Source organism: Notolabrus celidotus, chromosome 9 (genome assembly GCF_009762535.1).
Source record: "Notolabrus celidotus isolate fNotCel1 chromosome 9, fNotCel1.pri, whole genome shotgun sequence".
In the NCBI taxonomy this organism is placed as follows: Eukaryota; Metazoa; Chordata; class Actinopteri; order Labriformes; family Labridae; genus Notolabrus; species Notolabrus celidotus.
Genome location: NC_048280.1, coordinates 28,702,230 through 28,729,485, shown reverse-complemented (window position 1 = coordinate 28,729,485; position 27,256 = coordinate 28,702,230). Strand labels below are relative to the sequence as shown.

Sequence of the window (27,256 nt, the reverse complement as noted above, 5' to 3'; positions counted from 1 at the left end):
TGCCTCTCAGACCCACCACAAAACACAAGCAGTGAAGAAACCAGGCAGCGTTTCCACCACAGGAGAGGCTGCCCATGAAGCTTTGGATAGCTCCTGTCAAGATTTTGGTTGATTCTGACAATTAATCCACTAAAACTAAACCAATATCACTGTAATGATGACTACAACTGCTTGAATCAGGCTTTTCTTCTTTCACATAGCTTACAGAAACAAAGATATTGTGATTTTATGCTAAATTCCTGCCTGATGATTCAGTAAATAGTTTGTATTTTTCTTACCAGTTGGAACAGAACCCAGACTGAGGCAGCTTTGCTTACGGTTGGCCAAAACTGGCAACCATAAGAGCAGAAATCTTTCAACATGACGCCAACACAACCAACCTGGGAGGCTTTATACCCAGGGCATAACACGTTAGACCAGGTACTAAAGCATTGAATGCACAGTGTTCTCATTCACTCAGACGCGAGTATTTTAGAGTAGGAGAAAGTCTTATGGTTTATTAAACAGTACGCTGCCACTGTTTACTTTTTATTTTTTTGCCTAGTCTTTTTCATTTCTGTACTTTTTTTCTCCCAAAGCAATAAATAAAATGATTTTGACTCCCCATCAGCCATCCAACTTGTGTCATCTACCTGGCTTATTACCAGATGTAAGGTAAAGCACACCATTGATGGAGGGCTGTGATTTTAAGCAAAGTAAGTATACTGTGTGTGTGTGTGGTTAAAGAACCTTTAAAAAAGCTCCAACAGTGTCTGTGTTCAGCAGAAACCTCCAGAGACAGAGCACTGAGAGGATGTTTATCTTGTTTCAGCTGCCAACAGTCGGTAACCCCTGCTGATACGTGTCTTATTATGCAACAGGAGAGACTAATACTTAAAGACCTTTTAGTCATACCTGATAACAGAGCTGTAAATTGGCAAACGGGGGAATATATGACAACTGAACAAATGGAATCTCTTCTGAACAATTTACCATGAGAGATTACAGATGACATCGAACACACTATACATCTAATTGTGTATCTTTATTCTTTTACATCTTGTTTCCATATGTCATGTACATCATAACGATTATTGTGCAGCAAAAACTTGCATCTGTCACTTCTATGAAACTTCACTTAAACAATATCACCAACAACATACCACAACTCAAACTTCATGACTGAGAATAAAGACATCAAAACAGGATTTCTCCCCTCTTCCCTTTACCTCAAATCAGTGCATTCGTTGTACACTTCATCTATAAAAGCGTTGCATTGCATGCTGATAAATTACAGCTTCCAGTGCTAATAATGGCTGACACTTAAAGCTGGATGAAACAGATGGAGTAGCAGGTGAGCTGTCAAACACAATGGGCTGTGCTCTGTCAAAGTAATTTGGAAAGAACATGATAGTACAGCTAACAACAGTGTAATAATTGGATTTAACAAAGTTAATCTGTTAATACACAGAGAGGTTGATTAAAGGCGCTGTGAGGAGTTTTCAATTGATTTTTCAAATAGTCTCACTCTTAGACTGATGCCTCTACATGACCTACAAAGTAAAATGAGATTAGCAGCGACAACAGAGGTTATTTCTTCATTCTGAATTGTGGCCCGTGTTCTCTTGAGAAGTTTGGCAGTGAGAAATACAAGTTTTCTCTCAGATACTGGAGCAGCAAAGGCAGAAAGACGCACGTCTTCTGTTGAAGTTTTGTTTTAGACGGAGAAACTCTACAACCAGGGATTTGCTGGCTAAAAGAGCAAAACGGCTATTACCAAAATGTAATATTTATGCAGTGTGTGAATGTCTCACTGTTCCTTGAGGACTAAAGCGTTAAAACGTGTGCCTATTTACGTAATACTGACATGTATTGGGACACTGAAGCACACATCTGTAACTGGGGTATGACAGGTAACATTGAACCAGTAGTTCAGGTCACCTTTTGTAAGCTAGGAGTGATAATTCAGGGGTTACAAAGTTTTGTTGTTGTTATGTAACAGTGAATAATTTCACGTAGCTACTAATCGTCACATAACCTCATCACTCTGCATCCTGCAGAAAGTGTTATTGAACAAAGACGATTAATTTGCTTTCACAACAAATGCTCGCTTTGGCAAGAGTAACATCTTTGTGACTTTGGTGCTCATGGGAAATGCAGTCCTCACCACCAATTTCATCCAAAGGAGCCGCCAGAATCAAGACAACAGGAAAACTCAGTATCTTCTATAAAGGTGCTTTAGAAAGCGCACTGATGTTCCTGAAACAAAAAATAAAAATAATGCATCTTTTTCTGGGCTTACCACTGATTCATGGACCAGCTTTTTAAAAAATTGGAGTAATAGGCTATAAGACCTACAAATAACCCCTGGAAGAGTAACGGAAGGAATAGATCATCATCATAGTCTACAAATCTCTAATACTTGTCTTCTGGATGTAGACACAGCACAGTGGACAGGGAGGAAAGAGGCGTGCTCAATGCATGGTTGTTTGGAAGCTGTTTAATTGCTACACGAGAATCCAATTGAATTAAGGGCTTTCCACAGAAAGCTGCTGTACTGAGTCACAGAGCGGATACACTTCTTACTTTAAGGTCAACACAAGTCTAATGTTCTTGTTGACACACATTACAATTAGTGACCTCTGGTGTAAAGATCAATAAGGGGAAAGGAAAGATACAAATAAAAGGAATTAGATATCTACCAAAACTGACAAACTCCTCGTTTTTCTGTGACAGCAGAGCCATGCAGGTTAAAGAACCTGAGCCAGGACTCTAACAGGTTGCTTTGTGAGCACATGCTTCCCTCTCCCCCTCTGTCTCTTCACCCTCACTTTCCTCAGCTCTGACAAGCTTTCACTTGTGCTGCTTTTGAACAGAAGCACCATTGTGCCTCCTGCTGCAAACAATGCCTGCTGTTTTGCCGAAGGGCCCAAAAAACACACATTAGCTCACTTAGCCCCTTTTGTTTGCAGGAGATTCCTGTCATGGATCTGGCTGCAGGTCCAATAAGTGGGACTGGACTGGTTAATGACAGCTCTGGGCATGTCACAATGTCAAGAGGGTAGCAGACTGATCAAGTGCTCTTGAGCAAGACCTTAAATAGCTTTGGAGGTGTTGGCCTGGACTTCCTGTCGAAATGATAAACCTTCTCTCTGACAGGTCAACAGTTTAACGTGAGCTTGCTTCCCCTTAAATCATTACACAATGAGATGGTGCACCAATATAATCCAAAGCAAAGCAATGTCTTTATCACAAGTGAAGCACTGCAGGGAGGCATATTGTAGCTTTACATTGATCTACAGCAGCATACCTCTACTCAACTACAGCACAGACACAGCCAAACCTGACCTTGGTTTTAACATTCCTGCCTGCAGCTACAGAGGCCCAGAGAGGCCTCCAGAGGTATGTGACCCTCAGTTACATTTATAGGCATCAGAACTGATAAAAGCAATGCCACAGGCTAACAAATGACTGGCAGCTACTAGAAACAAGGCTTGTTCTGCCAGTCATAAAATGAGGCTTAATGCCATATCAGTCAAGAGGAGAAAAGAAAATGATAGGGAGAGGCAGCAAAGAAAGCAAAAATGAAGAGCTACACGATCAAAATATGCATTTAGCCCTTTGATGTCGTTTAAGAGGACCAGAAAATCACATGAAAATCAGAACCCATAGGCTATTGTCTGACAACATTAAAGCCTAATGTTGGCAGGGGTGTTATTTGCAGGCGTGTAGTGTTTCCTTTTCTCGTTTAGTGTTCATCTTTAGCTAATTCAGAGGCAGGAGCAGAGATGAGAGAACAAAGTCTTGTACTGGATTGTTATCTGCACATGTTTAATACTTGATTCTGATTGGTCAAAACCAATAACAAGGGTAATTTACTCTCAACAGCAAAAGCAACACCAGGGACAACCAGTTCACACATGTCAGTTCAAGTCAACCTGCAGAAAGGAGTCTGACATATTGCACCTCTGCCTGTTGACGTGTGGCAGAAACTGTATTTTCTATCTCGGGTTGGTTTTGAGAGTCACAAAAAAGTGACAGACATCGGGCACACGTCTAAGAGCAGTCTGAGGAGCGACCAAGCCCCAGGCATCTCCGGAAGGAAGAAAATGGAGCAACATGCTGTCCTGCAATCCAGGCAACAAAAGCAGAGTTCTGCTCACCCTGTCAAGGTTTCTAATTTAAACAACCATTCATTCACGACACATCATCCCATAGTTATATGCAGATATCTGTCAGTACCTGATGGTCAATGGTTTGCATTTTGTCCAATGTGCTAAGCCTTTTTGCTGTTCATAAAGATTTCTTTCCTGCATGAAACTACAGCCCATTCAAACGTGATTAATCAACACTACACAAAACACAAATGGCCCAGAGAAGGAAACCAAAACAGTTATGATACTGACATTTTTCCACGTAAGCAGGTTCTAAATTTACGAGCTGCAAGCCTTTTATAGGAAGCATGCAACCAAATGTGGAAGTGGCAGCAACATTTTTTAAATAACTATTACAAACGCTCCACTTTTCACCATGTATCCCTGCAATGAGCCCACAATGAGCTCTCTGCAGAGGAAAATCTGACTGATAGGAAGACTGCTTTCATAACTTCCCCATTAACTGACTGATTTACTGATTAACTAGGTTGCAGACTGACTGACTGATTGACTGGTGTCTACGTGACTGACTGACATGCTGACTTGCTCCCTTATTGATTGACTGACTGCCTGCCTGATACAGATTTTCAACCGACAGATGAACTTGTTGCTTTGTTTTGGGTGGCACCTGCCTCATATTCACACACAAACATACACTGACACCCACCATCCGTTTGTGCAGCCTGTCAGAGTGTGTAACAGTTTTCCACCTCTTCTATTATTGTGCAAATTGAAACGCCAAGGAGAGCAATTCACACACAAAGACTTCAACCTTGCTGCGTGTGTGTGTGTGTGTGTGTGTGTGTGTGTGTGTGTGTGTGTGTGTGTGTGTGTGTGTGTGTGTGTGTGTGTGCGTGCGTGCCTGCGTGCGTGCCTGCGGGCGTGCCTGCGTGCTTGTGTGTGTGATGGGTAGGAGCGGGTTGTGGGGTGGGGTTGCCTCCATCTCTCTTTCAGCGTCTTGGCAGGCGGGAAGGGGAAATATGATTATCCATTGGGGGAATTGTTTCATCAACACCTGGAGCAGATAAATGAAAATAGGAGGATTTATGTACTGAGAACAAGCTTACCTCTGCTGCCAGGAAGCAATTAAGCAGGAAGCTGGAACACTACCCCCCCTGCTTATACCCGCTTCACACTAGTGGCACATTTGGAGAACTGATAGTGAGCCTTGGGGAAGGCCGCCTGGAAGAAGGGGAAGGTATTCATTTCCACAAAGTGTCCCATTAACGGCTGATAACAAAGTGACTGTGAAACGTTTGGATCTCATTTGACTCTGTGTGGGGGGGAGCTAGGGAAGCTAACCTCCTGCGTAGCTAGAGATAGGCAGCGCGGCTTGTCCTGCCGACATGCTGAGACCTCTGAGGAGCGGAGATTGTAAATGTAGTCCTCAGAGTGATGTGTGGCTCAGTCTTTTTCTGCGTACTTATCTGTGTTACAAAAACATGAGTAGGTTAGAATGGATCTGTATTATCTGTTTATTTGCTTGAAGCTCCTGTGAGGAGTTTTGAATATATGAAACTGAAATTAAAACTTGTGTCTCTCTATGACCTAATAATAAAATATAAATGAGACCATCAGTGACAGGATTGCTTATTTCCATATTGTTATAATTGATGCCAGAGATTGCTGCTGTGGAGCAGCTGTCAGACAAAATGATCAACTGCACGCTGCACACAGGCTTTTTTTCTCTTTTCCAGAGTGGTAATGATTACTTAGTAACACTTCAGACTGTTAAAAGAAAGAAGAATGAAACCTGTTGCAAAATAACACAACCTGTGCATACACAGGACAAAATCAGCAAAGAGATTAAAGCAACCGCTTTGTCCAGTCAGTCAACAAAAACCAACACAAACAAAAGTTCCTCACAGGAGCTTTGGATTCTTGCAGAAATGTGTTCTACATTTTACTTAAATCTATTCCCTGCCTGTCAACTACACCAACTTGGAGACCAATCATGATGTAGAAATGAGATTAAACTCACCAACCACTGACTGTTTATTAATATGGACAGCTCACCGCCATCTCCGCTCACTGTGAGATGTGAAGCCAAAATACCTCCTCAATGGGTGCTGACATATCACGCTGGTGAAGCCAAGACATGCAGGGGCACTCTGACAGGTGGAGCCATACTGATCCATGTCCCCTCCACTAACCAAGACACACACATAGCAGACACTATGACTATGAAAAGTTTAGAGACTCTCGAGTTAGTGTTACGTTTTCTGCAACAGAACGGTCTATCAACCTTTTTTTAACCACAAAAACAAAAGAAAGCTAAACTTCTCAGAAAAATGAATACTTGGACATAAATTGAATGATAAGAGCTAACTATAATGACAAAAGGTGGGCTGGGGAAAAATGGATTTGGCATGTATGTTAATATTCTAGTTTGAGTCAAGGCCCATCTGTTACAATGATGGAGGCAGGCCCAAAGACCTGTACTGCAGCCAGTAAACAGGGGACGCTCCAAATATTTAGGCTTCATTTGGGGTAGCTGTTGATGTGTCCATTGTTTTATACAGTGTATGTGTCAGGCATTCATTGTTATGAAACACCAGCACATATAAAGCAAGTACCTCATGTGTGACATCAGTAGCTTGTTCAAGAGAGTATTTTCTGGTTTGGTTTAAGATAAATTATTAGATGCCCACTCACCACATGCTGTGACAGCAAAGTGTGGCAGGTCTATATGGACTAACTCCAGAAACTATCAAAGCTTCCTCCACTTCTTCACAGTGCTGACACAAACCACGTCTGTCCTGCATGTTTGACTGGTTAAAGATTTCTACAGTACAGTTAGAGTTACATGTGTTGCAAAGCAGTATGCACCCGCAGCAGACCCTTGTACGACGATAGGGAGGATGGTTCTGTTAGTGGGATTAGTTCAGCTGAGGCTGATATTACAGTAAGTAACAATGAAATGCAGCATCACTTCCAAGCCACAGCCAGAGTCCCTGCTAACTGAAACAAATGCTGGAGAGTTGCCGTAAAATCGAATTGTCCTTCTAATGGAATTTGTTCCAAATCATCTCCTCTCAGCTCTGCTCACTCTCCTGCATTGTGTGGTTTGTGTACAGTATGTTCAGGATGTTGCATTAATATGAAGATAAAGCATCATTCTATATCAAGAAAATGAGCTCAGACACCGATTTATCAGGCTGAATGGTTCATAAATAATAAGAACACAGCATGTTAGTCTACACAGGATTTCCAACACAACAAGTTTATTTCAAGTATTTTGGACAGCAGAGTAAAAACTAATTTAAATCAGTAATTCAAGAAATAATATTTATCCTGCCAATTTGAGTTTTGGTGAGGCATCATTCTGTTTTTTGCTTATAATCAAGTCAGACATCTTGTCTGCAGATGAGACGCGGTAATGGGCTGCTGTAGTGACACAATAACCAAAAATCTGATAAGAAGACAAAGATGATTTTCATTCCACGTCTCTCAGATATTTAAAAAGCTGATGGATATGTCAGACTGCTTTAACTGGTGCAAGTCAATCATTTAAGTACCTACAATCACAAACATGACAAACTGTATCACTTTAATTGTGTGTTTCTTCTCATTATGGTTTCCACAGACAACACAATATGTTGTTATCTAAACTCCATCCTGACAATAACTGTTGGGTTTCCCTCTTTAAGTTACAGACCTTACCTGCATTCATGATATCATTGTGGCTATGAATAGTTTGGTATTTGAACTACACACGGCTGACGGATCTGCTTTGCTACGAGGACGAGAGGTGTGGAATGCAAACAGTAGCTCTGGCACAGGTCTGTTTATGTTCTCTAGCTCCCATACACCGCCTGTTTTCTTTATTGACTCAACAACTGGCCTTGTGCTCAGGCCCAGAAAGTGTGTGTGTGTGTGTGTGTGTAATTTTGATCTCATTCCACGCCTCGGGTAAAGCCCTCTTGGCTCTAAGGTGCCTGTCCTCGTTTTGGACGCGCTGACAAAGTGGCCTCTCTGAAAAGAGCTGTGTGTGGCCTGTTAGCAAGACGGGAGCAGATGCACTTTACTGCCTTTGATCTGTGGGAAAACAACCAGCGGACTAAAAAGAAAAAGGGGAGAATCCATCAGTGGATGAACAGGCTGCCTGTACAGTAAAGGAGAAAGCAGACGGAGAGAGAGGAGATGGACAGGGACAGAGAGCAGAGGAGACAAACTCTGATGATACTTTTCTTTGGCAGATCTGTCAGCCAGATCTCACTGTGGGTGTCAGAGCTTGTCTTGCCCTCTGAGGTTTTTACTGCAGTGGCTATGTTACATATGCCTTATTATATCTCCCATTATATTTCAAACACATTTCCCCTCTTCACTCTGCTGAGCACACAGCCGAAACATTGACTTTCATAGACAGTCGAGGGATTCATGAAGTGAGGAGTGTCAGAGCTGGCAACAAGTCAAGCCTGTTAAAAAAAAAAGGGACAAGGAAGAGAAAGTGAGGGTGAGGAAAAGAGTCAAATCTGCTTCCTCAACAAGGTTTCCTCATACCCATATTTATCTCCAGCCCCTATTTTACATATCCTATTCATGCGAAGGAGAAATTACATTTTGCAGGCCGAGTAAGTTTATAATAAAGCATCCAGAGAGGTTTAGTGTTCCCCATATAATTTATTCTTGGCAGGGTCAAAAGCCTCTAAAACTACATGTAAACCACAAAACACTCCACTGTAAGCCAGGGGGAATCATTGCTACAACTGCTTCTTATTATATTATTTCTGTAATAAAATGTGGCTTGGGTATTATAACTCCCCTTAATTTGACAATCACATATAGTATATTGGTTGCAATCATCATTCCTTCTCTCAGTCCGCCATCAGTGGAGTGAAAAACCTTCAGTCTTCAATTTTAAAAATAACATTTCGAATGAAAGCCACAGGAAACTGAAGTTCGCCAAATCAAGAAGAGGCATAAAAACACTGAATTATTGCAGGTGATGATAAAACTGAGCGCCATAGCTTCTGAAGTCATCCAGAATTGTCCTGGAATCCAACAACCAATAATTTTCTCAGTGTTCTCACCACTTGGTACCAAGCTTTCTTTTTCCAACACACTCTGGAAGTAAATGTTAGTTAAATTATCTTCATATGTTCATTTCTTTAAAAGCGTGAAAACACAATTGTAAATCTGGCGCTAATGATTCAAGCATTCAATCCAAAACATAAAAGTGCTCCAACAGTGAGTCACTGAAAAATGAATGCACTTTTACCTCTTATGCCCTCTCCCACTTCACAAATCTGCTGCTGGCATCTTATCCCCGAAGAGAAAATAGATGTGTTTACCAGAATGTACTGGATGATTTCAGCACAGAGCAGAACTAGGGATTTCTGCGGTTGTACGGCTTCAAGGCCAACCTAAAAGTTGTTTCAATACTCCCATGTATGACCCCATGTAAGGTAGGTCAGATCTCTTTCTTCTCTATAGAAAGGATATAAGATAAAAGAATAAACCCAAATGTATCAACCACTGTGGAAATAAAACCAGAAAATAGTGTAGAATCCAGATTCTAGTGAAAATACCCCATAAAAGTCAATCCAGTTAAAAGGATTACTGAAACTCTGACCTGCACCCAAGCAATCATATCAGAAGCGGAAAACATAGACTAACTGATATACACATCTGAGTGGCAGGGCAATAGCCAGTCTGATTCACCTACTGTATTCAGGCATGACGAACTCCTCTTCATACACTCTACCTGCCAAACATTCAGATCACATTAGCAAAGTGAGGACAAGGTGCTTCATTTCATTTCAGCACAGGAACTGAGTGCGGCAGCTTGGCCCAGAGTTGTCAAGCGAATGTCATCCAGACAGTGAATGGAGCACAAGTGACGGGGGGACAGAGAGAAATTCCACATTGCATAACCGCCCTCTTATCTAAGCTCTATTATCTTGGCCCCGGTTTGTTATATGGCTGCCAAAGCTATCACACAAAACACTGGAACAGTCCTTATTTGGCTTTCCCTGCACCCACACATAAACACACAGACACATAAAAAAAAGGCTAAATGCTTCAAATACAGTCAACAAACCAATAAACACAGAGCTCTAACATATCACTGTGTCTTCTCTCAGACGGGAGAGCTGAGTGCTGAGCAATTATTGTCAGCATCACTTGGCCTACAAAGACTATTCCCCTCAGAGCTGGTGTTGCTAGCGAGTGTCGGCTCGGTAGCAAAAGAGCATGTCAACAACTGTTAACGCTAATTGCTTTCACACCGAGAGCGATCTATTAAGAAAACATGCAGCAAGATACTGCGCAATGTCACGACTGCATGAGTCATGCCTTTGAAAATGAGGCCCTCCTTAAAACATGACCACACGGACTGGAGGCTGATTTGTAATCCGCACAGTGTTTTGATGACTGCCAGCATCACCTTGTTGATTAATGCTCCCAGGGAAAAATGTCTCTAATTGATTCATCTGAACTCAATCCTTCAGTAGAGTTAAATAATGCGATGCCAGATGTTGCTTTTTACCTCACATACACATAAAAGGTTTTCAAGTTATTTCCAGGGAGTAACTACCATGCATAACTAACAAAAACTAAAGATTCTTAAAAGACCACAGGAACATAGCAAAACTGATTCCTTACAGTGTTTAGTTAGACAAACAAGCCTCAGAGTTTTATATGTTTTAATGAATTATCTGAAGGTCAGTGCTAGACTACTATACACCTTAAAACTGTGCTGGCAATAATGGTTACAGTATTGATTAACATACAATCTCATGACTAGGGAGTTGCACGTTTGTCAGCTTAACACTTAAACATCGTCATTTTCACTGTTAGCACCATTACCAATCAGTTAACCTAACTATTAATATTTTATTATTGTAGAAACAAGACACCAGTCATATGTCGTGTCTAGGCTGTAGCGCAGCCACCCGCCACTCGCCAGGGCTGAAACTCCCATTCATGGATACTGCCATAACGCCTTAATGCTTTTCTATCTGGATGGAAAATATTTGGATCGAGAAAATGGAGATAGTTTTATGACGGCTGTGTCTTGTTTAACTAGCGGTGGTTGTGCTAGCTCTACTATTGTTAGCCACACTCTGCAAAACAATTTCACAATGTTTACCTACAGACTCTGTGATCCTGTAAAGTTGTGCCTTATTGGATGTTTCCTTTTTTTCAGTCTACCTGATTAGTTGAAATCCAAATTCTGTTTAAATGACTAAGAAATTAGTCCCTTTGAAAAATACCTGCACATTATTAATTTACTCTTTAAGCAGATTAATGAAAAATACTTGCACAAAAAGCATTTATAAAAGCACAGAAAAGCTCATGATGATGTTTACTCAACATGCTGCTAAATCCAAAGACATTGGTTTTATTGGGACTAATGAGCACAGGGATGTCTTATATTGTATAGTATGTGTGTGGGTTTCCATACCACAATGGAGGGCACCAATTCAAAAGCTGCATGGCAGAGAAAACTATAAGCAATCAAAAAATTATCCAGAACATATTTTTCAAAGGCAACATGCTCAAGTAAAATATATATCTGCTTGCAGGAGAGCTTTGTTACGATTACTCTCCCCTGAAGCTCACAACTCAGTCAGACCGGTGCACAGACCTTTGTGCTGAAAGACTCTGCAAGGCTGGGAGAAATGACCGACCCTCTCATGCAAACAAAATGTTGAAAGGGGATTCAAGTGATGTGAAGGCTGAAGCAAACCAGGCTTTTAGAGCTCTCTCTTTGCTCTCTGTCAGAGAAGGACACAACTGAAAAGGAAAACAGCCATTACTTAATGATCCACTTAAAGAGTGCCCTCACTATTTAGGTTTCATTATTTTTATTGTAAATCCTTCACAGGCCTTGACTGCCAGTCAGTAATACAGAGCCCTGCTGCCAACTATGCTGTTATTTATTGACCAGAATCACAGGGCTGGAAAATACTTCAGCTGAATGACAAACATGATCTCAATGAAGTTATCTCCTAATCAATTACTATATATCTTTTGTTTATATTGTTTTATAACATGAATTAATCAAACAGTTGAGGGGTTAGGGAAGGAAAAGAGAGGGGACAAACCGGTGGTGGATAATTACCGGGGAACCTTCTAACAGTGAGGCTCCTAATCCATCGCAGGCTCACAGACAGCATCTTAATCACAGCATAATTACATCCTGTCATTCACCGCAATGAAAACACTGAGACAGGAAGATGGAAGACGAAGCGGTACGACAAGCAGGAAATGGATACATATGCCTACAACCAGCAACCCACATCCTTTTATGTGCCATTTAATATGTGTCAGCTTTGACTTTCTGTGTGCACATTTTAGCAATTCCTCACCAGTCACAGTACCTGGAAACAAAGAGCTTCTTATTCTGATGTTTTATAGTGCTGGTAAATTCAGACTGCAGAGTGGTGCCTCAAATAAATAGACAACTGACAGCTCTAAAAAAGGACTCCTCCAGGCCAGCATGCATATCTCTCTCTACCCTCTAAAAAGATATGCCAGTGCTGCTGGCTGAAAGCCTCAAAAATTAAGAAATACAGATGGAAATGCCTGGTACCTCCTAAAACTGTGCCCAAACTTATGGTTCTGCTGTAGTGATTGAAACATGTTGGCACTACTGACTTCTGAGACTGTCAAGTATCAAAATCAGGCTTCAAATGTGCACTCAAAGTCAGACTCTGTGACACACTGAAGGCATAGTATCTGATTCAAATCACACTTCCACCACATCTAGACTCCACTGACACATTTTGCTTCTGTGTTCAAACAGGAAGACATTTAATATTTTACTGTTATCAGTTCAGATACACTTCTTGAGAAATGAACAAAGGCTTCTGTGGGACTGTCGACGCTGGAGGATATTTAAAGGCACTGTGGAGTTTTCTTGTAAACAAACTAAAGTGGTGTCTAAATTCAGGGCTGCTCACTAAAATGCACCACTTGTTTCTTTTAAGACTAACATACTTGAGTTTCAACACATCCTCTTCCTCTTAAACGTTTCCAGAAATTATTTCTGTAATAATAAACAAGAGTCTGTATAATTATCACATTGATTCCCAGATACTTTTAAATCTGCTTTCAGCTCTCATAACCTTCAAAAATAGTAAACTGAAAATGTGGGTTTCGAGTGTTGATCAGACAAAACAAGACTAGATAAATACTTGGGTTCTGGGAATTTTTGGTGAGCATCTTTCTCATTTCATGGATTAATCAGTTATGATACAAAGTGCTTCTTGTTGTCATAAATATTAGAAATATAACGTAAAATCTGGAATAAGCCATAGCAGTACATGGGATGCAGTCTGTTTTGAGGGGCTTACAGAGGGAAAGAGAGTTAAGCTGTGCTCCTGTGTGAAGATTTCTATCAACTTCAGCAACGTGTAGTGTCTATGCAGATGTGTAGCTCTTTCCAGACCCACCCTGTCAGCTACTTGTACAGTAGTTGAGTTCAGGCTATGAAGGTTTCAGACTCGACCCTTCGCTGATCACTTGTCTTAAAATGATGAGTCTTTTCAATCAAGTCAGCATTCCACAAGGTGTATTTACCCCATCATATACCACTGTTTTCTTTAAATGCATTATAACCTTACGAGGGAGAAGAGCATTACAAAGCAACAACACTGGTGTGCCTCACTATGCTATGCTTTGAGCATTGACGCACTGGGTCAAATACCCCAACACCACAGAACACACCTCCATCACTTTTTGTACTGGTAATTTGGGTGCACTAGTTCTAGGATGCAGCCTGCTTTCCCCACTAAACTACATCAACGTGATTAAATGTAATCAGTTCCTTTCAGTCATGCTTGTTGGAAATCTGTAAACCAAGACATTCTCCCTAGTTCCTTTATACTGTGCCATGTAAATCCTCCTTACCTGGACATACATACAGTAAGTGTAGCTTTTAGAGGAGGCAGATAAATGATTGCTGTGCTTCCACATCCATGTGAACACACTTCAACAACACACTGGAACCTTCCTTGGGTGGATATATTTAGGTCACTGGTTGACAGCCTGGACAGATGCACAGTGAAGCTTCAATCGAATGTTTGTGTGTGTGTGTGCGTGCGTGTGTGTGTGTGTGTGTGTGTGTGTGTTTGTGTGTGTGTGAGGAGAGTGAAGGCTTGCGAATGTGACCATGCATTTATCAGCCACGCTGTCGCCTACAGTGTGTGACAGCTAGAGAAGAACCGGGGCCTGAGGACGTCCCACTGGCATTAAGAAAGCTCTCTCCATGGGATGCGTAAGCCAATGAGCAGCAGAACCTCGAGGGGGGGGGGCTGCCTTGTTAATTAAAGCTGGAGTTGTTTGTCAGTGCCAAGCATATGATGCACAGCGCGATCACCGTCAGGGGGGAAAGAGAAAACACAAAGCAAGATTGCTGCAACCCCTGCAACAAATCTGCTGCCTCACCACAGAGGAAAGACATCTTACTACAGCAGTGACTGTACACTGTGGACTCAAGTGTCAGTATCAGTTTGCAAAGTGTTACCTGACCAGCAATCAGCAGAGAGGGAGTGCACAGCTGTCCACAAGGTTAAACAGAAAAACATGGGATTAACCAACTACTTAGGATCACGCTAACCTGCATACTTACTTACAGTATGTCTAATGACCATGTTATGTTTATTCTCATTTCTTGAACACACCATGTTTTTATTGGGCAAATATTGCCATGTAAATTGCATATCTTTGCATGCTACATACACTCTTAAAGTTATCTGTTGGACTTAACATTGCTTTTGTAGAACTTTTCACTATAAGTCTGGGAACTTTGAGAGCTCTTTAAAAAAGGAGTCAAACTGTGTGCACATTCACGGCCAGTTCAGTAAATCTGGATTGTTTTGATTTAAGAAAGCATCAACATCAACTCAGACTCAGAAGGTGCCAATACCTCTCTGCATAGGTGCTACCAGGGTGTTCATTAATTGCCCTTTGTGAGTCATGTACTTACTTGAAGTGCTGTCATTGAACAGAGGGGTAGTCCTGAGTGTCAGCTATACTAATAAGTGTTAATAAGAAACACATGGTGCTTTCTCAGTGCTTCGAATGAAATGTCTGGTAATGAATGCAATGGGACCTCAGCTGTAGAGAGGCAAGTGTGGTTATTTTAGAAAAAGCCTTGGAAATAAATGGAATTCCTTTAAACAGGAGCTCAGTTTGAGGCCCTTTTTCAGAGCACTGGATGGAATAGAAAGACCCATACTTGTAACTGGAATGTTTCTGGCTCCAGTCCACACACCAGCTGGGAAAATATGGGTGGAGAAAGTGAAGCTGCAACTCAGAGCTTCCCTAAGAACTACTGTCCCTCAGGGCAAGGGGCTTAATTTCCCTCATATTGCTTTGGTGCAGCTGCTCATCGGCCAACAGCAGAGGATGATTAGAGAGTATAACAGGGAGATGAAGAGCAAACATTTTCAGGAAAAATTCCCTGTGTGAAAAACCAAGTCAGACTCCAGATCATCAGAAACCAATTTCTGTCCGTATGCCAAATAGCGTTTCTGCCTTCTGCCCTTAACGCTGTTGTAATATCACTAAATCAACTAAATCCCCATTAGAGTGAGTATAGAAACTCATGCTGCGGAACGAAAAAGCCAAACAAATCTGTAAATTCATGTTAAAGCAGATGAACAGAAGGATTGTGGATTAACGAGAGGGGATTTGCCACTCCGACGTCACTCACAGAGCAAATGGAGCAAATCAAACATCTTATTAATACTGTGACAGATGGATAATTGTGTCATTTTATTATCTGCTCACTTGTTCGATACCCACAGGGAGACTTCTGCAGGGTTTAAGCCGCAGCGGGTAATTGTTTTACAGCGCTGATGTCAGGTGGAAACTCTCTATCTCAGGAGGTCGAATGTTCATCATTATTTTCTGGAGTGTGATTGCTCTGGTATTTACTCAGAAGTTTTTCAAGTCTCTCAAGACATATTAAGGAGCAATAACTGATCATCTGATTTTTTTATTCCAAGAAAAAGATACACACAAGGTTTTCTTTTTCTCCTTGAAAAGCCTCTAGTAGCAGATCGACTGTGCTTACACTCTTTGAATCATTATTGAATCATCCCTAACGTTGCTCTAATCACAATAAGGTGCCCGTGACAAAGCAGGGCACCAGTGCTTGTATTGTCAATTTGCACAGGTAAGTAAGCAGCTTTCCTTTGAGAAACGGGGGGATTCAAAGCAAATAAACACGCCATAATCAAATGCGACCACTACTACAAATTGCTTTCGGCGGTTGTGGAGCAGGTTAGCTGGGGGAGCCCACCGTACAGCCTAAGCCTTCAATCAAGGGGACCTGGTCCTATCAGCAGCAGAGCTGGAATATCAACAACAACACCAACCAGCTGATTGTGTTACAAGTCAAAGAGCCCTGGGAGAAACCCATAACCTCGGGCTATAAGGGACAGACAGCAGCAGCTGTGCACAAGTTACAGACCAAAATAGGACAATCAGATGACGGCAAAAGTAACCCAAAGGTGACAGGGATTTTATGAAACATGTTCATCCTGAAGTGCTTTGGGCTTAGACAGAGATTAAAAGAAACAAGATAGAGTAAATATTGCTATGTGGGCCATGTGGGCTGCTTGAGCCCAGGGATGTCGGGGTATTGATGTTGGCAGAATGCTAATGAGACAGTAGCCTGACTGTAAACTCAGACATAAACACAACAGTGCTGGCCATCAGTCACTTTGAAGAGGTCAGGAGGACCACACACTCCCCCTGCTGAGGGTGTGTGAGCTTAGCGGAGCATGACGCAATAGGTCAGAGTTATTCCCCGGCCAAATGCTGCTGTGTCCTCCTCATAATTGATGAACAATTAGCACAGGGAGCGTAGGTCAGGAGCTCCACTCAAGCATACAGTAGGTAGGTGAAAGCATGAGTCATGATGGATCAGCATGAGACATTTCCAGTGGGTACACTTTCCTTTCACAGTGTTGCAACCTATTAGCTGAGAGCAAATGTGATTATTGCTGTCACCTCCTGCAAACACAGGAAATATGTAGAAAGTCAATGCGTTTATTTTTTCTCCACATGCAGGAGAATCTAGGGGCAAACAAAAGAATCATAGCACATCCCTTCGTGTAATTGCACCAGATTCCCCAACATCATTTAATAAGTGCAATCTATTTGCATGCAAATCAGACCAATTACCAACAAGTAGCTGGCATGTGAGTATCATCTCACATAGCACCCTATCATGCCTCATTTGCCTAGCCTTGAAACATAAGCTCCTATGTGGAGCACATTGTGTTTATTCAACATGGATTTAGCACTTGAGTGAGAAAACTATTACTGCACTGGAATGTGTAAAACCAAAATTGGATAATTATTTAACCTAATTTCCTTTTTAAACACAAAGTGGCAGCATTTTATTAAGATAAAGCACCCGGGGAGAAACCTTTTTGAAAATGCAACCTCCTCTGTAACAACAAACACGGCACTAACAGGGATAAAGCTTGCGCAGCTTGTGAACTTAAATTACCTCTAACTGCATCAAATAAACATATGACAATATTCATAGAAGTCATAGTACAGGGCATCGATGATAGAAGCGGAGACACCAGCATGCTGCCAGAAGATGCCATTGAGAAGCACTTTGCCGCTGTGACATCCTCAAAGTCTTTCACAGTCAGCAGCTGTCAGAAGTGGCAGCCAGGCTGCACAAAGGGCAGAAATACTCACACACAACATCAGAGCACACTACGTTCATACAAATCAACAGGAATAGGTGCAGATACACAGATCTGATGTACATTTCATGGCATATAACGTTTTATGAACTTATAGGGAAATGCTGCTGCAGAGAGAGAATTCATCCTTGAATCTCCCACTGTACTGTATCATTATAGGATTTTATGGGCTGTAATGTTTTTAATCAATAGTAGCTACAAAGTTTCTCTGGAGGTTCTTTTTCCATTAATTACAGAATAACAATAGTTTTTTGTGGTCAGGGTTCACGCACACATACTTCACACTAACAACTCTTCTATTATTCGTCCCCTATCGGCTTTCACACCCACTTTAAGGGCAATGAAGCGCTGAGCTAAATGGAATAGCAATATAACCACAAATGATCCAGACAGGTTTGGCTTGTTAACAGATGGGAAGAGGTAGTGAAGTGATCTTTCATTATAGGGATGGACAACTGGTTTATATTTCATGCAGTTATGTTGGTGCAAATCTGCATCCAAGCGTTCCACTGAGTAAGCAGGATGTAGGAAGCAAGAGTCAATCATGGCTGATTAATACCAGTGCTAAGCCTACATGGGTGGTTGTCACTGGAATGAGGTGGCCTGTGGTATGATCCATGGGCTTTCAAATGAGGTCATCATCTTAAAATACACAGCCCTCAGTGGACTGGTAATATGCTTGCTATGTTTATGAAAGATAGTGATTTGTATTCCTGCTACAGAAGTGCTAAGATTCCTCAAATGAGCCATGGGAAAAAAAATAAAATACAGGGCTGTCAATCAGGGTGCCGTCCCACAGGGAGCAATTTTTTATGTGTCATCTAATGAGATAAAAGAGATAAGAGGATGCTACAGGAGGAGTTGCTTTCTTCCTGAAAGGATTCTCTGACATCAGATGCAGTAATGACAGAAACAGACAGGGTTATCAGCACATGCTATATCAGGCCTGTGACAGATGGATGGTGCAATAGGCATTTTATCAAAGTGCAACAGCGTCAAGAAAGCACTGACAACTCATAATACAATACAATCCAAGCCAGAAAAACACAAACACCTGTGTCTTTACCTCTTCAAACCAGATGCTGCCAATGATTAACATCTCCTTCTCAGAGCATTGAACTTGTATTCTGCAGACACAAGTTAGGTGCTGCAGAGGGTTCAAACACCTAACACAAACATGTTTATCTCCATAAACCAACAATAAGGATGCTTATGCTGCTTCTGATTTTACAATGAAATCAACTGCTTAAACACCCTTGTTTGATGGGAAGCAAACCAAAGCTTCATCAAGGTGTCCCAGATCCTCTGATCTTCTCTGTCAGATGATTAGAGGAGTAATCATATCCAGTCCTTAATTGGCATCATCTCAAGTCAATTAGAGACGGATCATAAGTCCTCATGTTGCTGGTGAGTCTCAAGGACCCCCACTTTGAGAACCACTCCACTGATGAAGAATGCAGCACCCATACACACACACTAACAGGTAATGATCCAGATCCTCCTTACCTCCAGACGGTCCAGGCTGATGAAACTGGTGATAGCAAATCCATCAATGATATCCTCCTCCTGCGAGCTGGACTCGCGTCTCTTCCGCCGGGGGGGACGCGGTGCTCTGGCCGCGGCTGCGGGGTGCGGCGCCTTTTTACCGGGCAGGGAGGCGGCGTCCCTCCCCGGACTGTGTCCCTCCCTGTCGGAGCAGGAGGAGTTGGGGTCGGGGCTGCGGGCGTCTCTGCTTCCTGCCTCCCGCAACCTCCGCACCCTCTCCCGCTTGGACCGGCATCTCCTGCCCGGCTTCAATTTGCTATCCATGTTGTTAGAGAGAGCTTGTAGTGTCAAAAAGCGAGATAAATACAACTCCACAGTAGGTGCTCGGTGAAACGCTCGCTGCACCGCGTAATAACAAATAACACACACCGGACTAAGAAATGTACGCTGCGCTATAACGTGAAGATAGCGCTGTGTGTGCGCGTTTGTGTGTGTAAATAACAACGCAAAAATAGCCTTATAACACTCAATGACCTTGAGTATAAACCTCCCCAATCTCCATTACGATAAGCAAATGTTCAAGTATCCCACTCAGCCGACAGAGAGAGGGAGCAAAGCGACGCGGATCCACACGTTATTTTGTCACGAATCTGCACTATGTCGACGCGGTGTCCGTGAAAGCAGGTGCAAAACGGTGAAATAGTTAAAATCCACGCATTACACTCGCTTTGTAACTTTTGTTGCATCGGAATAATGACGCGCAGTGTTACAGCCGAACCTCGCTGCATACCGCAGACAGCGCAGAGAAATCATGTCGCTGCCCGTTGTTGTTTTCCACCTCCCCAATCCATGATCCAAGGCTGTCAAATAAAGAGCTCGGGATACTATCCGTCCGAGACGAAACGCCTGGCGAGCAAGCACGCATCGATTGTGGCTATCGGATGACTGAATAATCCCGAGTTTTTTTAAGCCATATTCCTCTCTGGCGCTTCAGGGGCAAAGGGATCCCAAGTCTGAGAGCGACTTCTGCGGAATATTCCCCTAAATGATCCCGAACCGTCCGAATAAGACACCCATCCAGTGTGAAATCAAACTCCACAAGGCAATGAGGCGGTCTATTCCAGTTTAGATCATGTTGAGTTTCCTATTAATCCACTCCAGTCCGTCCCTGTGCTGCTCAGTTGCCCAGTGGCTCATGGTATTTTCTATTCGCATAAGAAGGCTTTGATAAGTGTCCTTAAAGCGACAGGAGTGATTAAAATCTCTTCTCCCCCTCTCTCATTCCCTTCATCCGAAATTAAGAGACACAGTCAAGCTTCAGAGAACCCACAGAACTGACGTATTTCCGCCACCTCTGGCTTACAATTTAGCATAGGAGGGAGGCTGGTGAGTGAAAAAAGGAAAATCATTCTCTCTCTGTTGGGCACAGTTTGTCACACAAGGCACTATTTGAGTCTGTCTGCCAGAGCTGATGCCACATCATGCGTGTCCTAGTGACTGTGCTGTCACCAGTAGAAAATGCAGGACACACACTCACGCACTAACACACACACACTAACACACACACACACTAACACACACACAAACTCATCTCTCAGATTTTGACAACTTCTCCATTCTGACTCTGTTGTCAAGTCCATCAGCCCTCAACTTTCTGAATTCTCAAGTAGACCATTTAAAGTTGAAAGGTGCATTTCGTTGTCAGGTTGATGCCAAACGTTCCACACGTGTACAGGAAATATTTGTAAAGATTGTTGTCACACTCACCTCGCCGTGGAGCAGGTTGGTGTGTTTCCAGGACTGCAGTGTAGGGATACCCGCGAGTCCACAGGGAGTTCCAGGGAGTCCTCTGCAGAGTGAGGCACAGTTAATTTATCTTCTTTCGATCAGCAGAAATTAGGGCAATGTCATTACATAATCATTGTATTGTGTAACAAATATTTCCATTACTGGATTCACTGCCACTACTGTGTGGTGACTCCACTTCTACTTCTTTAGATCAAAGCCTTTAAACCACAAAATAAACATGAAAAAAGTTCAAAATGGTGCATTATATTGGTTTGAGTGGTCTTAATATGCAAACTGTAGTGATCCTTACATTACTTGAGATTTATACTGCATAACTAATATTAAACCGAAGGTTCTACATTACTTTACACCACAGAAAACACAATTTATTTGACCATCACTTTTATTTTTTCTATTGTATATGAAAAAACCTAATAAACAGAATTGAACTGTTATTGTATTATACTGTTGTGAAAAGCTTGATGCATATTCATCCTAATATCTATCCAACATGAAAATATAACACCAGAAAAAAATCAGCAACTAATAATTCTACAAAGTTCAACTTTCAGAGAGAACTCAAACACTAATATCAAGTTGCAGGAGATGCTGCATGATGGCCATTTGCATTATTCTTTACACTTGCTTTGTCTCACTGCCCAAGCTCTCAAGAATGATGCTTTCTAATGATGCTGTGAACTTCCAAGCTTACAAATTGTTTTTTTTTCTGCTGGTAGAATTTTTAAATCTCACTTGAGAAAATAAACCTAAACTGCAAATGCCTCCATATACGACAAGACTTGAAGAGACTATTAAAAGACTTACATTTCACACCCTGTCTCATCTAAAGATGATGTGCCAGCAAGTCTCTGAGTTTTTAGTCACAGACTAAAGATTTTGCAAAGACTGGGGATCTTGCAGGCAGTGGTGGTTCTAGACCAATTTTACTGGGGGGGCCAGGCTGGGGTCAAGGGTGTTGTCAGAGGGACACATTCAATCCTGACAAAAGAGACTGAGAAGGCCGAGGACCAGCTGAGAACAAACTGGCAAAATATCAGTGCATCCCTATATACTAGACATATATACTACTGTGTACTATATCAAAATGCAGACTGACAGCAGCTGTTTGGCTGTTTACACTCAACATGAGTCCCTTAGCGCTCTAAGGGACTGGAACCAAGTGCCACACGCATGTGTTCCGCCTGTAACATCGGCGGGATACAGAAGCTTTTTTTATTGTATAATATTATTTTGGTGTGGAGGGGGGGGGGGCACAGGGGAGTCCAGGTTCAGTTTTACAGGGGCACTGGCCCCTCCCCAGAACCGCCACTGCTTGCAGGGTCACCATCAAACATCTGCAATCATGGGATCACATCCCAACTTTTCCAAAACTCTCATGATTGTATTATGACTTTAGAAATGTGACTGATACTTTGATGTTGTTTGGTGTGAGGCCAGCATAAGCTGCCTGTGTCATAACAGGCAGAACATACTAAACAAAACCCTGTGGCTCCAGTGACGGACAACTTTGGTTTAAAGCATGTCACAAATATACAATCATGTTAAATAAGTTATGTTAAGTTCTACAAAGGTTGAAGGCCAAGGAATCCATGAATGCAAACAGATACTTTGGAAAAGCCCCAGAGCTCTCTGAGTCAGTCGCCCATCCTATAAGGAACACCTCTAATCTCCAACATGACTATTTGCAGCTCTCATTAGTAACAGTCAGATGGGGAGTAATGGGAGAAACACTGTTGATGAACTGTTAATATCAGAGGCTCGCTGGTAATGATCTCATGCAGAGGTGTGCAAGCTGAAGAAAAATTACAACACCCAGCCGGTGTGAAGAATTGCATAGAAGAATCCTCTAGCTCATTATTTGATCTTCACAGTACAGGAAGCAGCGAAAGCAGAGCTGCGAGAGCCAGACTGAAATATTTAGTCAGTTAGCGTGCAGTGGCTCAGCTGTGGGAATCTTCTTTATGGCGACAGTGTTCTGTGAAACTGCAAGTAAATGCAGGGAGATGCAAAACGAAAGTACTTTTATGCAAATACAGTATGGCTGCAGGGTAAATTATCCAGAGCGGTGTAGGTGATTAAACCACAGACTGCACCGAGTGAGTGTGATGAAGTTTTTATGGAACACTGCTGCCCCTTGTTACACTGTGTAATCTATACGCAAATATCAAAATGTTATACTTAGTCGCTGCTTGCAACTGGCTGCAGTTCAAGGTCTGTGGCTGAAGATGCACTTTTCATCCCAGCAGCAATTTGAAGATAGAGGCAGGTGTATTTTACCTGTATGTTGCTCTGGAGGACAATAACCAGGTGAGCGGGGCATAAATCTGTGGGCAAATTGACCTTTTGGGAACCTGAGTTGCTATCATTTTCTTGCAACTTTAACCTCTGTAACCACTGTGAATAAAACCCTCTCTGTTTGAGCAGCTTTGCAAGAACTAATTCAGTAAGGAGATTAAAAAAAGGGGGAACAGGTATGGTGAGAGGGCCGCGGAGGAGAGGGAAGAGATTACCTCTGTTTCTTCCATGCTACTATTTGCTGTGAGCTTAATCCATAGCTACAGACTCTGAGCTCCCACATCGCAGTCATTCAAACACTAGTCCCTTTGAAACGCTTAGCCCCGGCTGCGCTGGGAGCTAAAGGGAGGGAGCCTGTCACGCTTTTATGATGTTTAAGCGGCAGAATTGTTTTTCTTTGCCTCTGCCACCGTGATAAGGATTCATTTGATGTCACTGGGGTCAAGGTGCTTCTTGCTTAAAGGGCTATTTTCCATTGAGATAGTTCTGAGAGTGTGCTGTGTGCTGTAGACATGGGATTTAGAGGTGAACGATCTGAAGCAAGCAATATAAAAAAGAAATCTCTCTCCTCAAGTACAGACCGTATCCTTTGTAAGGAATATAGCCCCACAGAAATCAATCAGCCTAGATTTCACACTAGAACAGCACACAGCTGTAAGACACAAATCCCTACACTGTTGTAAAGAAAATAAACTCTGTTGGTTTACAACATCATTTGTGCACAGTCAGTGTATAAGAAACAAATTCATCGTCCCTCAGCTTCCTTATAGTGTTATAATGGTTTAACTGACTGATTCTTTTCTGCTATGTGGGCCTGCAGCACTCTGTCACAGAGGTACATCATTAATGCTGAGTCAACTTGATTGACTAACTTGGGTGTTTGAGGCTCAATATGGCAGAGCAAAATTTAAAAAAAATTATGAATCCACTGTTTTATCACAGAGCCACACAGCACTACTTGAGTCTGAGGCGCTCAGCTTTCAGGTCTGTTTTGTTGGTCCACTTACTGTGAATAAAAAAAGGTTTGGATCCCTTTGCTTAATAACAATTCAGGTTGTGTCTAGTGCTACAGTTAGTATGCATAGTATGCATTGGGGGCAGTTCTTGAGAAGCGAGAAATGCTGCACCATGAAGGTGTGTTGCGTGCACCACTGAAGAACTCTTAAGGCAAAACTCCACCAGATCCGTGTCCGATCCATCTCCGATCCTTCACGGCACCGGATCTGATAGGTTTCAATTCTAGTCAATGTTTTAACTCCCACTGGATCCGCTCCGTTGAGTTCCGGCTGCTTCTCTGATCCGGCATGCCAGAGACCTCCTGCTGTCCTGTGGTCCGACTTCATCCTGGGTTCTCAAAACTTAGCCAGCGGGTGTTGACGGACAAGAGAGCACAGAGCCGGACCACCGCGGATCGGAGACAGACCAGACATGGATCTGTCTGAAATCCAATGTTAGGCGATCCAGTCTTTGCCTCAGCTCCTTGCATGAGGGTAAATGTGACAAACTAGTTTCAATGAATGAATTCATTACCCCCCAAAACAAACGGCATCTTTTATGCCACGCAACTTACAGGACAAAATACTGATTTTACAGAACGTCAGGGAAGTTTACAATCTTACAAACCAGATTTGTTTCCTTTGTTCCCAGCAGGGAACTTTGTCACCAAGCAGCTTCAGCAGAATTTGTTAGAAAATCTTGTGTACTCAGAGGACATGAGCTTCTCCTACTATGTGTACCAGCCCAGGAAATAGGGTGTTCCTGACAAGCTTTAATTCCTACACAGTAATGGTGTTTGGTTTACAATATGAGAGGTCATTTTCCAGTGACTGATGAACTGTACGTTAGCAGGTATGATACGTTGTGCTTTCGTCTGGATCAGATATTTGTGATCATACTCTGGAGTAGAATCTGTGTGGTGTGGGAGCTGTTGGTCCAGAGAGAGCTTTCCATTTACCACTCAGGTGGCAGAGAAGAGCAAGGTTTGCCCTGCCGAGGTTAAACTGGTGGTCGTCAAGATTTGTCTGCCTCCTGTAACAAAACAGATGGAACACATTTCCTCAGCATGCTGGTGTACCTCTGGGGCTCTTGAAAGAAGTCAGACATTTTGAAGTCCAAAGTCAAGTTTGTTTGGTCAGCTAAAGCCCAGTCTGTTTTGGAAGTTGTTTAAGCCCTTCTGTGTTCTTTTGCTGTTTTGGCAGCACCCCAATTTGACAAGCCTTTTATGCTGCAGATTGGTACCGGCCATGTGGTTGCTGGAGTAGTGTTGACGCAAGCTGGTTTTATCAACACTTTAAATTCATATCACATTCATTCCTGCTTCTTTGTCCTTTTGACTGCTCTAAAAAAACTGAGTGTGTCTAGCCCTGCTCTTTCTACCCCCAGATAGCAGCATTTTTGTGCTCATGTTTTGGGTTTCATTACAATTCACATTCAGCTTGTACCAACACTATTCTGTCCTGCACTCATGCACGGATAATAATGATTCCCCTCCCTGTATGATGTTTCCCTGTATTTTGTACATGTAACTCAATATTTGGGAAAAAGGGGAAAAACATGTTGAGTGTTGAACTCTAATCCCCCCCAACCCCACCCCTCCACAGACTTTGAGCTTGTTCACAAGTGCACTTGTAAACAACTTTTTTTCATTGCAAGGACCAATATGTTTGACAGTCTTGTTTTTGTTTTTGTGATACCTGTAACTGGTGACTGTTTACTGTTTGATAAGATAAAGAACCCCTTAGGTAACAAGGGAGGTATGGATATAGTTTGCTAGCTGATAAACAATAGTTAAGGTCATTTTGGTAACTGGTCAAGAAAATAAATATTAATCATGAGTCTGAGGGGAACTAAACTAAATTCCCCACATATTTCACAAACAGCCAAAGGTGTAAGATTGTCCAATAATGTAGTTTTCAATGCTTCTTTGCTCGGGCTATGGAGAACACAGTGTAAAGTGAATGTTCTGACCTCATTCACTCATGACTCAGACTGCCCTCAACATTATTATGTGCCTCCTCTTAAAAGTTTTTCTGCTGAACTTTGCTTCTGCCAACCTTTTTGATTAGCTTTGCCACAGCATTACAACAAAGAAGACTTCTTATTTAACTTGTACTCAGATAAATATTTCCCTGAAGTTCTGGATTTTTAGTTATTAGTTTGTTGATCCTGTCACCTTTCATCTAGCTCTGACAGATATTCAAATGTGTTTATGTGACCAGAACTTTGGTTAATGACCACCATACCGGCCCATTCAATTCTGGCAGATGGCTGTTCCTCTTGAATCTGGTTCAGCCCACATTTTCTGCCTGTTTTTTTTTTCTTTGTTGCTAATCTCTATTTAGAGATTCTTCAGAAAACTGTAGTCTGTACACAGGGGTCTAATTTTAGCATGAGAAGGGTTCTTGTTTCTGTTTGTAGTCCCAGTAGTATTGCCTGATCATATTTCAGCAGGTGGTGGTGCATGCAGAAAAAAAAACAGTCTATGTGGAGAGCGAAAACAGGCAGGACGCACTCGGCTGCAATGACATCCTGGCTTGAATGGACAGTAATCTGGCAACAATCTATCCTCTGTTCATTTTCTAAAAAGTTGTTCTCTTTTTCTCTTGAGGACAAAGTTTTCATTTTATTTTTCTTTGTGAGTTAATCACGAGAAAATAGGTTTCTTTTCCAGGTTCATGCTGCTGAAGTAATCCAGAGTGAAGCGCCTGTGTGTCTACTGTTCAGCAAAGACCTACCGGTACTTAAGGGCCCTATCCCAACAGATTTAATGGACCAAGAAACGACATGTACACTGCAGACATAAATGCAGCATGGTAAAGGAAACCTTGGCTGGAAGTCGCTTCTGTAACTGCT

The 27,256-nt window shown here is 42.2% G+C and overlaps 1 protein-coding gene across 1 annotated transcript in view; it reads right to left on the bottom strand.

The window, feature by feature from the left end:
• The window catches only part of fbrsl1 (fibrosin-like 1), a 492,137-nt gene that overhangs the window by 299,271 nt on the left and 165,610 nt on the right, over window positions 1–27,256 (bottom strand). The window contains exons 8-10 of the mRNA XM_034691889.1: window positions 25,300–25,432; window positions 21,068–21,149; window positions 19,322–19,502 (exon numbers count right to left, since the gene is read on the bottom strand). Of these exons, the coding sequence (XP_034547780.1) occupies window positions 19,322–19,502; window positions 21,068–21,149; window positions 25,300–25,354 (318 nt within the window). The 5' untranslated portion in view covers window positions 25,355–25,432. The remainder of the gene's footprint in view (window positions 1–19,321; window positions 19,503–21,067; window positions 21,150–25,299; window positions 25,433–27,256) is intronic.